Consider the following 15,502-nt stretch of genomic DNA (forward strand, 5'->3'; position numbering starts at 1 on the left):
GCAGGAGGCCCTGGGTTTGATTCCTCAGCACCACGTAAGCAGAAAAAGCTGGAAGTGGCGCTGTGGCTCCAGTGGTAGAGCGCTTGCATTGAGCTGAAGAGCTGAGGGACAGCGCCCAGGCCCAGAGTTCAAGCCCCATGACTGACCAAAAAAAAAGAGGTCTGATGTGTGTGTGTGTATGTGTGTGCATAAGTGTGTGCATGTGCACGCATGTACTCCAGCAATGGGACTCCAGTTCCATGTATCCAATTCTGGCTGTTTTTTTTTTTTTCTGGCTTATTGGAGGTTTAAAGACAGATGTGATTTACTTTAGCTCACCTGTTTGTCTTCTTGAGTTGACTTCAAAGAGATCCTCAGATCTCAGCCTCTAGAGTAGCTGAGCTTTTAGGCCTGAGTCTCAGTCACCCAGCCTGATTGGTTCTCCTAGTTTCGGGGCTGGACCGGTGGTCTGAGCGGTAGAGATAGGGGGTAGTGCACAGTTCTCTGACTCTGGTTGATCTACAGTAAACCAGGGCCTGGGGCTGGGCTTGCCTGGGAAGCAGGTTCTCAGTGTACCACCTGCTGGGGGCAGACAGCCAGAGGGGCCCCACACCTGCTGCGGAGGCCTATCCCAGACCCCACAGTAGCTGTCAGGACTCACAGCTCCAGGCTGTTTGAACCCAGGGCTTCATGCTCTACCACTTCAGTCACACCTCTAGCTCTGCTTTTTGCAGGTTATTTTGGAGAAGTCTAGAACACTGTTGTTGTTTTTGGGGGGGGGTCAGTCATGGGGCCTGAACTCTGGGCCTGGGCGCTGTCCCTCAGCTCTTCAGCTCAAGGTGAGCTCTCTACCGCTTGAGCCACAGCGCCACTTCCAGTTTTCTAATGCTTTATTGGAGAGGTAAGAGTCTCACCAACATTCCTGTCTGGGCTGGCTTTGAACCACCATTCTTAGATCTCAGCCTCCTGTGAGCTAGAGGCACCTGGCCTGTGGCAAACTTTCCTACCCAGGCTGGCTTCAAAGAGAGTTTCTCTGGCTCTCTGCCTCCTCCGCAGCTGAGATCACTGGAGCGACTCACCCACCGGTGCCAGCCTCCACTGAACTCGTTTTTAGAGACCTACTTTGTGCCAGACACTATGTAAGGCTCTGGTAACACAAGGACCAGTGAGTCCCCAACACCATAAAGCCGGCAGCCACCCAGGGGAACAGGAAGCCTGAGGTGGTACCTTCACAGCTAAGCTGGAAACACAGCTGCTAAGCGCAGGCGTGGCTCCAAAAGAAGAGGGGCTGCCGCGGGCTCAGGTGATCCCGGGAGAAGTGGTCACTAAAGCCTGGAGATACGTGTCTGTCATCTGAGCCACTTGGGGGGCGCCGACAGGAGGATCAAGGTCTGAGGCTGGCCTAGGCAAACATGCAAGACCCTATCCCCCAAATCAAGCAAAAAGGGCTGGGACACGGCTCGAGCGGTAGAATACCTGCTTAGCAAGTATGACTCTCTGAGTTGAAACCCCAGTACTATCAAAACATGAAAACTTCAGCTGAGCGCTGGTGGCTCACGCCTATAAGGATCCAATTTGTCTGGACAAGTCACAGAGAATTCCAAATCAGCACTGCCCACAGCGGGACAGAGACTGGAGCTGGTTGACGGACCTGTTCCACTGCATGAGGCCGGGGAAAGGCAGCCGATCCGGAGATCTCTCCGGAGGATCTGGGGGGGGGGGGAGTGGAGAGTCTAGGGGGTTGGAAGATATCACACTGTGCATACTCCTGCGTGAGTTTCCTACTGCGTGCACAGCCTGACTTTTCAAAACCCCTACCACAGGAAGGAATGGGAACTGGGTTTCCTCTGGGGTGCTGGGAACACTGGGAACTACAGAGAGGTAGGGGCCGAGCAATGCGTGAATGCCCTTGATTCCTGCCTGCTGAAACCAGCCGGTGGGGCTGGTTCCATCACATGAATTCTATCGAGACAAAGTAGATGTGTGGCCGGCTGGGGGGCGGGGGACCCTTGCTTCAGACCTGGCCCGGTGTGCAGGTGGGGGTGGCTGAGGGAAGGGCCAGGCTCTAACTGGCACCCACGGAGCCAGCTTGAGAGAGGCACACGCAGAAAATGCTGGCCACAGCTCTGCCCGCCCAATTCTGGCTTGTAACAGCACGCACGCCAACCACAAGATAGCCCTCAGCCGGCGGTGCGAGAACACTGGTGCAGGCAGTATTGAGGAGCAAGGGCCTGCCTTGTGCCCTGGCTGTTCATTCTAGGAGGAAGGATGCGTCTCTCCCAGGGGACTGGTGGCCTGCAGGGTATGGGACAGGAGACCAGCCATTACCCCAAATCCTACAAAGCTGTGCAACAGAGAATTCAGCCTCAGTGGGGAACCCCTGGGAGAAGTCTCCAGGAATAAGTGTGGTCAGCAGTGTGTGCGAAGGCCCAGAAGTAGACTGGAAGGAAAAATGTTTGAACTTGAATGAATGCGCCCTCTGCACGCTAGCAGACCCCGACTTCTCAGACGGGGCCAGGCCGCAGCACCCCAACCTCAGTAGAGAAGCCCTTGCATTAAGGATGAATAGAGCTGAAATAGTTCTTTGCATCTATGAAAACACATAAAACCTGCTGGAATTGTTCGAGGACGTCGGTAAGGGAGAGAGACAGGCTGGTGGACTCCTGGAATGCCTTGAACAGGGGGCTCATGGTTTCCCTGGCTGGCGGTGTCGCCATGGTGGCAAAAGCAGCCGAGGACGTACGGGTCTTGATGGAGAGAAACTTCTTGCCCTCAGCTGAGATCCTCCGTCTAGCTGCCTCCTCTCCACCTCAAGGTCTGGGGTGGCTGTTGGGGAAGGTGCCGAGCTGTGAGGATTTTCCGTTTCACAATGACACTGCTCCCTCGGTTACCACTCATTTTATTTAGGACTCAACACCAACTGAACATCACCACGTCACGTATTTTCACATTCACAAATTGGATTCGGCGGCCAATCCGCACATGAGCTCTGTGAGCATGTTTTATGACACCCACGTTTTCACAGATGCCCCACGGGGTCAATCCGGTGACCGCTAGTTTTTGTTGAGACAAGATCTCACGATGTAGGCCCAGGCTGACCTGAGACGCACTCACTCTCGGTCCTCTGCTCCACACGTGCCACCAGCCTGGCTAGAGAGCTCTTTTTCAAACCAATATCCACAAGACCAAGGGCATTTGCCTCCCCGCCATCCACAGAGCTCCTGGATGGGCACAGCCCTGCTGGCCTCTCCCAGCCACGAATGTGGCGGCGGACGCGACGTCTCTCACCCCGCAGCAGCCTGAGCAGCGGGGCACGCAGCGCAGCTGGGAGCCCAGCATGCCGTGCAAGGCATTGTTTGCTTGGACGGTTCCTGTCCCACCACAGAGGGATGAATCCAGACTGACAATGTGTCCAAGCCACGCAGCTGGGCAGGAGTCACTGCTGACTTCCCGAGCACAATCAGACACGGACAGAAAGGAGATCCTTAAAAACTCACGGCTGGAGTCATGGCTTAGGTGGTTCAGTGCTTACCTAGCAAGCACCAAGTCCCGAGTCTGTGCCCCCATACTACAAAAAATAATCTCCCCCCACCTCCCCACTTTTATACCAGATTAAAAAAAAATCCACATACTTTCCTACCCAACGTACACACGAAGGAAGAGTGTGAGGCCAGCCTGGTACGCCCGCTCCCTGGGCCTTCACCCAAACCACGCTTCCCTGCAGGCTGAGTGGGAAAAGCTACGAGAGTCCACTTGGAGACTTCTGCCTAACCGGAAGCAACTATTAATCCTGTGAGTCTGATGATACGCTGGAGTTCATAAGAAATGTGACAAAGTAATTATCTGTAAAAATTAAATGCATTCCTGTAGGGGCAATCGGCAATCTGGATAGGGTTCTGTGCCTGAGCTAGCCGCACCGGCCCGTGCTAGTTTCTGTGTTGATCTTAACACTGGAAGGTGAGGCAGGGGTCTCTGGAAACTGCCATATCAGCAGCAATTCTGCAAATCACTTCCAAAAAACAAAAAAATGCAGGCCAGCCCAGCTCAAACTGGCAGATACTTGTCTAGCAAGTACAAGGCCCTGAGCCAAACCTCAGTACCAACAAAACAAGAAGGTACAAAAAGAAAATTGTTAAATATAAAATCCTTGGACTGGAGGTGTGGTTCAAGTGGTAGAGCACCAGCCATGAGTGAAAAAGCCAAGTGACCCCAAGGCCCTGAGTTCAAGCCCCAGAATTGCTTCTTTTAAAGTAAAAACTGAAATACTCAGTTGAATAATTAACTCAAGTAATTCATAAAATACAAGTGACTTGCAGTCATATCATAAATTTTTTTTAAAAAGCTGATTTTCTAAGGCCCTTCAGGCATATGATCTTCAATAACAAATGCATTTAATTTAATGAACTGGCTTAGGTTAGGTTCAATATTTGGTTTCAAAATAAATGTTTAAAATTTTCTAAAAATGATAATTCATTATGAAAGTCCATCAAATGTTGGTCCACTTTTTAACATGAAAAGCTAATAACCAAGGAATAGGAAACATTAATAAAATAAATTGTGCTCAGGATATTTAGTATCTAGTCATAAGAACAACAATAAGGGGCTGGGAAGGTGGCTCAGTGGTAGAACGCTTGCCTTGAGGCCCTGGGTTCCATTCCTCAGCACCACATAGGCAAAAAGAAAAAAGCTGGAAGTGGCACTGTGGCTCAAGTGGTAGAACTCTAGCCTTGAGCTGAAGAGCTGAGGGACAGCGCCCAGGCCCATGACCGGACTCAAAAAAAAAAAGAACAATAATAAGAGTAAAAATAAAAATTATCATACTTTCCTTTTTGTAGAAAAGTCAGGAATAAAAAGATATTATACCAGGCGCTGGTGGCTCACATCTGTAATCCTAACTACTCAGGAGCTGAGATGTAAGGATCGTAGTTCAAAGCCAACTTGGGCAGGAAAAGTCTGTGGGATTCTTATCTCCAATTTAACCAACAGAATATAGGAAGTAAGCTGTGACCCAAAGTGGCAGAGTGCTAGAGCTCAGGGACAAAATCAAGCCCCACGACTGACAAAAAAAAAAAGCCAAGATACTAAATTGAAGAACTGAGTATTTTTAGCTAGGTGTAGGGGCTCACATCTGTAATCCTAGGTACTCAAGATAGGAGGACTGCAATTTGAGGACAGCAAAGGAGATCATCTTCATAAAATGTTGGCCCCCACTTGTCCTCCAGCTACATGGTAAGTGTAAATAGGAGGATTTTAATCCAGGCTGGTCTGGGAAAATAGTGAGACCCTATTCATACTAATAGAAAGTGGAAGAGCACCTGCCTAGTGAGCACAGTACTGCGTTCAAACCACAGTATTGCCCCAAAGTATGGTAATAAAAGAACGATTTTGTGTATGCCTTTACAGCAAAGAACTCTCCTCTCTGATGTGCAAATAGCAAGTGGTCTCCTGGGCTGACACCCCCCAGGATGGCCACCGCAGGGCTCCGTGGGCAGCCCACTCCTATGCCAGACTGCCGGCAGAGTTCCACAAGCAGTGCTCAGGTTCACTTCACCTTTTCTTGCAAGGCTTCATTTTCAAAGGGCCTTCAAAGTCCCGGTAACAACGCACGTGACTCTCACGATGGCTGGGCCTGGGGAAGCCCCGGCCCCTCTGGCTGAGGACAGCGGACTCAGCTGGGAGCTAATGACGCAACAAGACAGCGTTTAGCCAGGCGTCCACGCCTGTGATCACAGCACTCCCAGGGAGCTGAGACAGGACGTGGGGTTGGAGGCCAGCCTAGGTCGTGTAGTGAGACCTTGTCTCATAAACACCCCTCCCCCCAGACGAAAACCAAAGATGGTGTTTAATGAACACCAAAGTCTGCGGTACAAGCCCGGGTGGCGGGCCCACGGGGAGGTGTGGGAGGCCTGCGGTGCTTTCTGGGGTGGGCAGTGGCACCCCTCCCGGTGTTTCCCCGGGGGGTAGAGCAGGGCAGCACTGGCCCCTCCCAGGGGCCCGCGCTTGGCTCAGCGGGTTGGCAGGCCTTGCAGGGTCCCTGCCCTGGGTCTGGCAGGCGTCGCCGTAACCCTGCCGCAGGGTGGGATGAGCCCGCACAGAGAGAGCCCCGGCCTGGCACATGGCATCTCTGAGGCGTGCTAGCGGCAGCCATGTGCAGCGGGACGCAGGCCTGTGCCCGAGACCCAGGCCTCCGCGGCCCCCAGGTAGCCAGTTGGGTCACTGCCTCTCCCTTCTTTCCTCTGTGGAGCCCTGGGGGGGTGTCATGGGAAGGTGGCGCTTCCTGAAGTGCTCACAGTACCCACAGTGCACTGGGCCAGTGCAGGCTTCAGTGGCCCGAAGGCCACAGGGACAGGGGCAGCACGCAGAAGACTGTGGCACATGGCAAGCCACGGGGGAGCTGGGGGGTCAAATATCCAAGCAGAGTAGTGGCAGAGGTGCCGGGTGGGCAGGACGTGGGCACAGGGCCCGATGAAGAGCAGGGAGGGGTCGGGCTGGGGAGGCATGCCATGCTGACGGGCGCGGGCGGCCACAGGGAGGGAGGGAGAGCAGCACAGAGACTGTGGGGGCTGGAGAGGGCTGGGCAGCCCCCACGAGTCCACGCATCTCCAGGAGGTCCTTGGCAATGGAGGAAGGCCGCCCGGATGCACCTCCTCGGCTGTGGACTCTCCACCAGGCTTGGCGAGAGTTTCTGGCTCTGCAGAAACACAAGGAAACATGACGTTCCCTCTGGTGCCTCCCACCGGCCCAGGGCCGTGTGTGTGTGTGTGTGTGTGTGTGTGTGTGTGTGTGCACGCGTGTGTGTGTGTGTGTGTGTGTGCGTGCGTACCCGTGTGTATGTGTGTGTGTGTGCGCGCGTGCGCGTGTCCGTGTGTGTGTGTGTGTGTGTGTGTGTGTTCAGCACACACTCTGCTCTCTTCTCTCCTATCCCATGACTGCTCATGCAGTCGAGGGGAGCCTCTAGGGCAGGGTAACTTCCAGAGAGGAAGCTCTGGGGGAGGTGGGACTGGGTGCCATGAGGGAGGAAATGCCCCTGGGGGCCTGGGGGGAGGGGGGGAGGGGACGGTCCTGCAGGATGCAGGAAGCAAGTCCAAAGGCTGAGCAAGAAGCCAGGCTGTGGGAGGACCGCAATATCAGGAGACACCAGCAGGGGGCAGCACTGGCCCACATTGGGCAGAAGGTCCTTCTTTTCCCCACGCCCTTCACTGGGTGCAGATGAGGCTCAGGACCAGCCAGCGGCGTACTTTCCACAGGCTCAAGCTGGGGCCAGAACCCCTCCACAAAGAGCCAGGGGCTTGGGTACGAGCACCCTGTGCTCCCCACATGGGCTCTGGGCAGGGCTGGAGCGGGCAATGCATCTCTTGAGCTTTCCCAGAGAAGCTGGTCACTGGGGGAGAACCAACCCATCCCCGAGGTGGAGGGCAGCCAGACCACGCAGGGCCAGACGGTGCCCATGATGTAAGCCGACCCTGCCCACCCCAGGCCACGCCCCACCTGCCCAGAGCCGCGGCTCAGTCTCCGTCAGCAGAGGCCGTCACTGGGTGTCGGGGTCTTGGAAGCCCCAGGCCTCTATGGCGGCAATGAGGAAGTTCTCGGAGCACAGGGGCTGGTTGTTAAAGGTGTCACAGTGCCCGGTGCGGCCCCGGTTCAAGTCCCCATCGATGTAGAGCGCCTGGCCGCCACCTCCCCCTGTGGGAGGCTGAGGTCAGTGGCCACCTGTGCCCAGCACCGCTCCCCTCCCACCCGCCAGGAGTCCAGCCCTCCTGGCCCTAAATCTCCCACTGACCTCCGCCCTCCCCGCCCAGCCCTTGGAACCTGCTGTCTAGGCCATGACTCCCAACCCCTTGCCTGGTCTCTCCGGCAGCACAGGGCCTCTTCTGTTGCTATCACGGGGCTCAGGTAAGACCTCTGGCTGGACGTGGGGGCTTCAGCCTTCCCCCGCCCCCCACCCCACCCTGGCCTTCCTCGCAGGACAGACCGGGCCCAGGCTGGCGTGGAAGGAGTGGGTACCCACCGATGATGAGGCAGTCGCTGCCCCCCGCCATGAACATGGACTCGGTCTTGGAGGGCAGGTTGAAGTGCCGAGCAGCCAGGAAGGGGGAGAGCCGGTCAGCGGGGTCTGAGGACACGGGGTGGCTGAAGGGGGAGGGAGTGGCAGTGGTCTCTGAGGACAGGAAGGATGCTGTCTGCTTGCTCAGCTCTGGGTGCTTGATGACCACCCACTCATAACGCTGCACCTCTGGCTGCAGCTGAGGGCGAACGGGGAAGCGTGAGTTCCTGGCACATGCCAACCCGCTGGGCGCCTTCTGCCCCTCCCCGCCAGCCCTGGCCGTCTCCAGTCCACCACTCTGCGGTGGGCCAGCTGGGCCCCGCTGGCTTGCGGTGGGGGGGTGGGCTCTCGAGGTGGGGGGCATTTGGAACTAGAGGCAAAGGAGATCGCCCTGGAGGGGGACCGCCACCATAGAAACAAGCCAGGGCCACGTAAGCCAGGGTGCCAGGGCTCAGGTCACACAACTCCCCAGCAGAAGATGCTCGGCCCCACTTACCCGGAACACGAAGCATTCTCCAGTCCCAAAGAAGCAGAGTTTGCCGCCAAACTTATTCCTCTCGCTCCAGTCTGTTGACAGGTAGGCGCCACACACCTGGGGAGGAAGGCTGGGCTGAGGCCTGGCCCTCAGCAACACTGCCCGGTGCACGCCTGCTGGGGACAGTCACAGTCGCAGCTGGGGGGGCTGGGTGCTACAGCTCCCCACCAGGAGCAAGGTGGGTGGGGAGAGGGTTGAGGTTGGGTCCTCCCGATACTTCTGTCTCCCCTACAGGCCCTCAAGTTCAGGAAGAAGTTCCCAGGATGGACCGTGTCCACACTGATGGTGGTGCCAGCCCAGTGACGGGCACGCTGGCCTGAGACCGGGTCCCCGGCCCGTCGGGGCCTCCTCACCTCCTTCTGCGTGGTCTTGATGAGCAGGAGGGTGGGCTCATGCCGTTCGCACTGGAAGTAGAACCTGCAGACAGAGACCACACATGCTGCTCTGCGTCCCTCCCGGCCGCCTGCGGCAGCCGCCGAACTGCAAAGCCAGGAGCCCCGAGCGGCCGCTCTCCGCTGTCTCGTGTGCACCTTCGCGCCTTGCTGCTGCCCCGGCACCTGCCCCGGTGTGCGAGGGGAGGGAGAAGCCTCACGGCACATGTCCCCCTGTGGGCAGAGCCCAGTGCCAGGCGCCGTGGGCAAAGGAGACCCAGAGGAAGAGGTCCTTGCTGAAGGAGAGCACAGGTCCCGGCCGCCCGGCACGTCGGCTTGGCGAGTGGCCCTGTAGGCTGAGCGAAGTGGCTCCAGCTGTGCTAAAATGCTTGCACGGCGGTTGCAGACGGGCCTGGGTGGGGCTGGGCCACTCTGCCCGCACCACCCTTGCCAGGTCACAAGCAGAGTTTGTGACTAACTCATTTGAGCCTTGAAGTGCTGAATTGGGGTGATCCTGCCCACGCTGCCCCAGGGCTGGGAGGCCTACCTGGGGGAGACCCGGCCAGAATGCCACGCGGGTGGCGGGTGGAGTCACCGAGCCACAGGCTGGCACAGCTTCAGCCACGCAAACTGCCACCTGCGCCAGGCCAGTGAGCCACACAGGGGGAGGGGTGGGGAGAGAGAGGAGCCAGGAGGCCGGGCTTTGTCCCATTCAGTCCTCCCCTCGGTCCCATGCCCTCCTGAGGCGGAAGGCTACCTCTTCCCCTACGTCCCCCCCGGAGCTGTAGTGTATGCATTAATGACCTTCAAAGTCTGGGCAGCCTGGGATAACAGAAGCCCAGAAAAAGGGCTTCAAATTCTCAGGCTCCATAAGTGAGGCTGGGCCTCCCTAGAGGCCCAAGCTCAAAGACTCATTTGTAGTCATCCCGTGACCTCCCGCAGGTGGCAAGCAGGATATGCCTGAGGGCACCATGCGACTTCCCTGAGGCTCCAGAGCCTCACCTGGTCAGGCTGTACCCGTGCTGCAGGGAGGAGAAGAGAAGGAGGGGCTGGCAGAGGGCAAATCGCTCTGGGACCCACGACCAGATGTCTCTCATCTCCTTCACGCTGACAATCTCTGAGTGGAAGTTCTCTGCATGCACGGCCAAGTGCACAAACTGCCTGCAAAAAGAAGGGAGGGGTCAGTGCCCCCAGCCCTGACCACACACCCGGCCTGAGCCCAGCGCCTTTCCTTGAAACTAAGCTAGCCGGGCGCTGGTGGCTCACACCTGTAATCCTAGCTACTCAGGAGGCTGAGATCTGAGGATAGCGGTTCAAAGCCAGCCCGGGCAGGAGAGACCGTGAGACTCCTATCTCCAATAAACCACCAGAAAACCGGAAGTGGCGCTGTGGCTCAAGTGGTAGAGCGCTAGCCTTGAGCTGAAGAGCTGAGGGACAGCGCCCAGGCCCAGAGTTCAAGCCCCACGACCGACAAAAAAAAAAAAAAAAAGAAACTAAGCTAAAGGGGACACCTCACTTCCTCAACCAGGCTCAGAGCCTGGTTCCAGGTGCCAAACAGGATCGATCTGTTCTCTGGGATGCCCCCTTCCCTTCCCCTCTCCCTATCCCCACCCCCCTTTTCCCCTGCTTGCTACAGAGAGGGGACAGGAAGATAACAAAAGCAACTTTTCTCTCATTAATCAAGACAGACTATAGCTCTGGTGAGAAGAGTGCTGCGGGACTAGCCAAGCACCGGCAGATTGTACAGCCAAGGCAGAAAAATGGATGGACGGACAGACAGACAAGACAGATGAACCGTGCTGGAGTCAGGCTGAGGCAGTGCGTGGAAGCCAGCCCATGAGAACCAGCCAGGCCCTGAGAAACAGCAAGCAGCCAGCTCACAGTGGGACAGCAGGAAAGCAGAGAAGCCAGGTGTGGAGGTGTGGTTTCAGACCTACCTTTTAGAAAGCGAGACACTGAAAAACAGGAGGAAGCAACGGACACGGAGAAGAAAAATAAAATAGACAAGGAGAAGTTAGTGGCGGGTCCCGATCCCTGATCACACTTTCTTTGGCCCAGGAGAAAGAGAACTCCATGCCAACAGCCATGCCTACAGCACCATCTCAGCACGGGCTGTGAACCAGCACGCTCCTGGGGGCTGCGCCAGGGCACGGAGGCCACACCAAGCCAGCCAGCGGCTGTGGAGGGCGCAGCAGGGGATGCTCTGTCCAACAAGACTCCTGGAGCCGGCCTGGCCCCGCTGTATCTTCTGACCCATGGGAGGTCCAGCGTTCCCCTCAGCCATGGGCTTTGGTCCCTGAGGGCAGGCCCCTGTGGGTCTCATTCCAGATATAGCCAGGTAGCCCCTTCCTGCTTTCTCATGTCTTTCTATCCTCATGGGGCCAGGTAGACAGATGGCCAGAAGCAGACCAAGCGATCAGCAGGATGAGCTCACGCTCAGACCCCAAGGATGTACCACACCAAAGCTGCCCACTTGTGTGGAGACCCCTTGCAGGCTGCAGAGGCTTCACACACACACACAGACACACAGACACACAGACACACACACACACAGACACACACAGACACACACACACACACACACACACACACACAGCGCCCAGGGCCGGCCTACCTCTTCTGCTTGACGGTGATGCCCTTCTGCTTCAGCGCTTTCTCATTGGCCATCTGCAGGAGCTGGATCTCCTTGCGGGAGAAGAGGCGGATGGCGAATGCCTTCTCCAGCAGCTTCTCGGGGGACACCGTCTTGGCAATGTCCTTGACGAACATGCGGATGTCCTGTCTCACGTTGTCTGACTCGAGGGGCTGGCCCACTCTCACCTTGTGGAAGAATTTGAGGATGGCCAGAGCAACTCGGTACAACACCTTGTAGCCTTCGACGAGGAAGACATCAAAGACCCGGGCAAAGTAGTTGAGGGGCAGCTCGCCGAAGAGCCAGCGCTGCCAGTCAGAGTAGACCTGCAGGACATCCTCAGACACGGCCACCATGAGCTTGTGGGCCGCCTGACAGTACTTGTTCACCAGGTCCCCGAACGTCATGCAGGAGGACTCGAAGGCCAGGAAGCTCTGGTCGATGAGCTTCTTGCTGGGGTCGTTGCAGGCCAGGATGCGGCAGGCCTTCTCGAAGCACTCGGCCTCGTCGATGCTGTAGTGCAGCAGCAGGGCCACCACGGCCGGCAGAGCGGGGCAGAAGGAGATGTCGGGGAACTGGTTGGCGATGCACAGGAGGATCTTGCGCACGGCGCCCTCACCCCGGGCGTTCAGGCAGTAGGTGGGCACCTGTGTGTTGTCTACGAACTCGGGCAAAGGCAGGCTGCTGCTGCTGTGCTTGCCCACGATCTTGCCCACGATGTCGCTGTACACGCTGGCGTCCGGCGTGACTGTGCGGCAGGGGATGTCTCGGATCAGGCGCTGGTACACCTTCCCCCGAAGGGCGTGGCTCTGAGCCCAGTAGCCCTGGCGCGCCAACTGCTTCAGTTCCTGCAGCTCCGTGCAGCTCAGCTCCTTGGGCCCCAGGTCCTGGATGGCAGCATCCATCTTGTCCCTGTCCACAAAGCAGTTGTACCCCGGGGAGTCCATGGCGCCTGGTGTGCCTGGGAGGAGAGCCCTGGGCTGCCAGCAAGGAAAACAGAGTCGTTAAATCATCCAGCCCCCTTTCCAGAATTTTCCCTCCAACCTGCCTGCCATCCCAGACCCTGTAAAACTGAAGCACACACATCCAAAAAAAAAAAAAAGTCACCTTTTAAAGATTTTGTCTCGTTTTCTAAAAAGTACTCTTGCTTTAAAAAAAAAAAAAAAAGTGGCCAGGAGCTGATGGCTCACACCTGTCATCCTAGCTACTCAGGAGGCTGAGATCTGAGGATCACGGTTCAAAGCCAGCCCAGGCAGGAAAGTCCTTGAGACTCTTATCTCCAATTAACTACTGGAAAACCGGAAGTGGTACTGTGGCTTAGGCAGTAGAGAACTCGCCTTGAGCTGAAGAGTGTAGGGACAGCGCCCAAGCCCAGAGTTCAAGCCCCCCAAAAAAAAAAAAAGGTGTTTATTATTACTTTTTTTTGTCAGTTGTGGGTCCTGAACTCTGGGCCTAGGCACTGTCCCTCAGCTCTTCAGATCAAGGCTAGCGCTCTACCACTTGAGCTACAGCGCCACTTCTGGCTTTTTCTGCTTATGTAGTGCTGAGGAATCGAACCCAGGGCCTCATGCATGCAAGGCAAGCGCTCTACCACTGAGCCAACTTCCCAGCCCCTATTATTATTATTATTTTGCCAGTCCCAGGGCTTGAACCCCTGAGCTCCTTTTGCTCAAGGCTAGCGTTCTACCATTTGAGTCACAGCGCCCACTTCTGGCTTTTTCTGTAATTGAAGAATCTCCTGCCTGGGCTAGCTTTGAACTGCAATCCTCAAATCTCAGCGTCCTGATAGCTAGGATTATACATGTGAGCCACCAGCGCCCGGCATCTAAAAAGTATCCGTAAAGTACTACTGCATTTAGAATATGTGGCAGGGCTGGACCGAGGACACACGTGGTAGAGCGCCTTTCTTGTAAGCACAGGGCCTGGAATTCAAACCCCAAGACTGAAAGCAAAAAGAAAGAAAAAACCAAAGTGGCAGTTCTAAGAAGTCCTTGAGAACTTCTCAACACCAAACTTGTCACGTGGTTCCAAGTAAGAAGCTTGGACTGGGTCCCAGACGGCTACAGACAGCTCTCCACCTGGGGAGATCCTCTCAGACTCCTTGGCCTGACAGCTATCTACCGAGGAGCCAGGATCAGAGGAGACCGCTGGCAATGCCTTCTTGGAGCCTGTGAGAGGAGTGCGGGAGCCGCTGCGAGGTGGCCGGGCACCCGCTGCTCCCCGTGTCAGATGGAGCTCTGAACTCAGCTCCTAACTTCCTGATCCTGCCCGCTTGAAAGCTAGGTTCTCGGTAGGTAACTCCGGATGGAATTACTGTGGGGAGAGCTGAGAAATCGCAGCACATACATGCCGGTCTGGGAACCAGACATTTCTGGGCCCACAGAGCCAGTGTTGGGATTCGGTACTGGCTGGTCACGTGGGCAGCTACTCCAACTGGCAATGTGCTACTCCAGACTCTGGACAGGGAGCTCTGACACCTGCCCCTGCCCCAGGCTGCCGCTCTGCACGGGCAGCATGGAATCTCCATGCACATCACACGAACCTTTCTGCCCAGGACAGCCCAAGAATCTAGAGATGTCACAGGAGTCAGCTTCAGTGGGTGTTGGCAAATGACTACACTGTTCTGGTTTTTCTTGCATCTAGAACCTTCACCTGAAAATAGAAGAAAAGAAAAAGAATTACGAAGTAAAAATCTAATGGGTAGGGCTGTCCTGAGAACACATCTTGGCATGGTGCTATGTGTGGTAAAATACACATGAAATTTACCACTTGGCCCGGTGGCAGAATTCAGTGGCACCAAGTCCCTTCCACATTGCTGTGCTACTATGGCCCCACCCTCTCCACCTTTCCAAAGTGGAACTTTCCTGCTTAAACAGTAACTCCAGCCTTCTTTTCTCTCCTGCCTTCCTCCCTCCCTCCCTCCTTTTTTTTTTTTTGGGGTCCGGTCATGGGGCTTGAACTCTGGGCCTGGGCGCTGTCCCTCAGCTCTTCAGCTCAAGGCTAGCGCTCTACCACTTGAGCCACAGCACCATTTCTGGCGTTTTCTGTTTATGTGGTGCTGAGGAATCAAACCAGGGCCTCATGCATGCAAGGCAAGCACTCTACCACTAATCCACCTTCCCAGCACCTACTATTCTAATTTTTGTCCTCATGAATTTGTTCTAGGTACCTTGTATGAGTACATTATTTGTCCTTTTTTTTTTTTCTTCTGTGCTAGTCCTGGGACTTGAACTCTGGGCCCTGGTACTATTCCTGAACTATTTTTGCTCAAGGCTAGCATTCTACCACTTGAGTTACAGCCCTATTTCTGGCTTTTGGGTGGTTTATTGGAGATAAGAGTCTCATAGACTTTCCTGCCTGGGCTGGCTTTGAACTGCAATCCTCAGAACTCAGAGCCCCTGAGTAGCTGGGATGACAGGCGTGTAGCCAGGATTATACTGGCACCTGGCTTATTTGTCCTTTTGACTGATTTATTTCTCTTAGCACAATGATCTCAAAGTTAATCCATGGGTAGCCACCAGCAGAACTTCCTTTTCTTTTCCTGGAGGGAGGAGTGGGATGACACGAGCCTCTCTGTGCAGTCCTCAAACCCTCCCTCATCCACCTCAGCCTCCCTCCTGATGCTGAGATTGTAGGCATGCTCTGCCACGCTAGGGCACAGATTCTTATCCTTTCAAGGCACAGATATATTCTGTCTATGGAGGGATCAGTTTTGTTTACCACCTGTGGATGGGTGGACACGTGGGTTACATCCACCTCTGGGTTACTGTGGATAATGCTTCCATGAAGAAGGTCATAACACTTTCAGTGTTTCAGGCTTACACTCACTGATGGGTTTACAGAGACTTTCCTATAGAAAACACTCATGGTGGCTCAGTGGTAGAGCGCTTGCCTTGCATGCTCCAGGCCCTGGGTTCGATTCCTCAGCACCACATAAGCAA

General features: G+C 55.7%; 1 protein-coding gene across 2 annotated transcripts in view; it reads right to left on the minus strand.

The window, feature by feature from the left end:
- Positions 1 to 6,586: 6,586 nt before the first annotated feature.
- Positions 6,587 to 15,502, minus strand: part of Tbc1d24 (TBC1 domain family, member 24) — a 15,171-nt gene continuing 6,255 nt past the window's right edge. Inside the window, exons 2-10 of one of the 2 annotated variants that reach the window (XM_013011442.1) lie at positions 14,104 to 14,213; positions 13,452 to 13,503; positions 11,544 to 12,541; positions 9,932 to 10,090; positions 8,912 to 8,975; positions 8,520 to 8,615; positions 7,988 to 8,222; positions 7,468 to 7,662; positions 6,587 to 6,670 (exon numbers count right to left, since the gene is read on the minus strand). In XM_013011442.1, coding sequence (XP_012866896.1) covers positions 7,508 to 7,662; positions 7,988 to 8,222; positions 8,520 to 8,615; positions 8,912 to 8,975; positions 9,932 to 10,090; positions 11,544 to 12,508 — 1,674 coding nt within the window. In that variant the 5' untranslated portion in view covers positions 12,509 to 12,541; positions 13,452 to 13,503; positions 14,104 to 14,213 and the 3' untranslated portion in view covers positions 6,587 to 6,670; positions 7,468 to 7,507. The remainder of the gene's footprint in view (positions 6,671 to 7,467; positions 7,663 to 7,987; positions 8,223 to 8,519; positions 8,616 to 8,911; positions 8,976 to 9,931; positions 10,091 to 11,543; positions 12,542 to 13,451; positions 13,504 to 14,103; positions 14,214 to 15,502) is intronic. The other variant, XM_013011443.1, reaches the window with a different exon arrangement.

Source organism: Dipodomys ordii, unplaced genomic scaffold (genome assembly GCF_000151885.1).
Source record: "Dipodomys ordii isolate 6190 unplaced genomic scaffold, Dord_2.0 Scaffold14, whole genome shotgun sequence".
NCBI classification, from domain to species: domain Eukaryota; kingdom Metazoa; phylum Chordata; class Mammalia; order Rodentia; family Heteromyidae; genus Dipodomys; species Dipodomys ordii.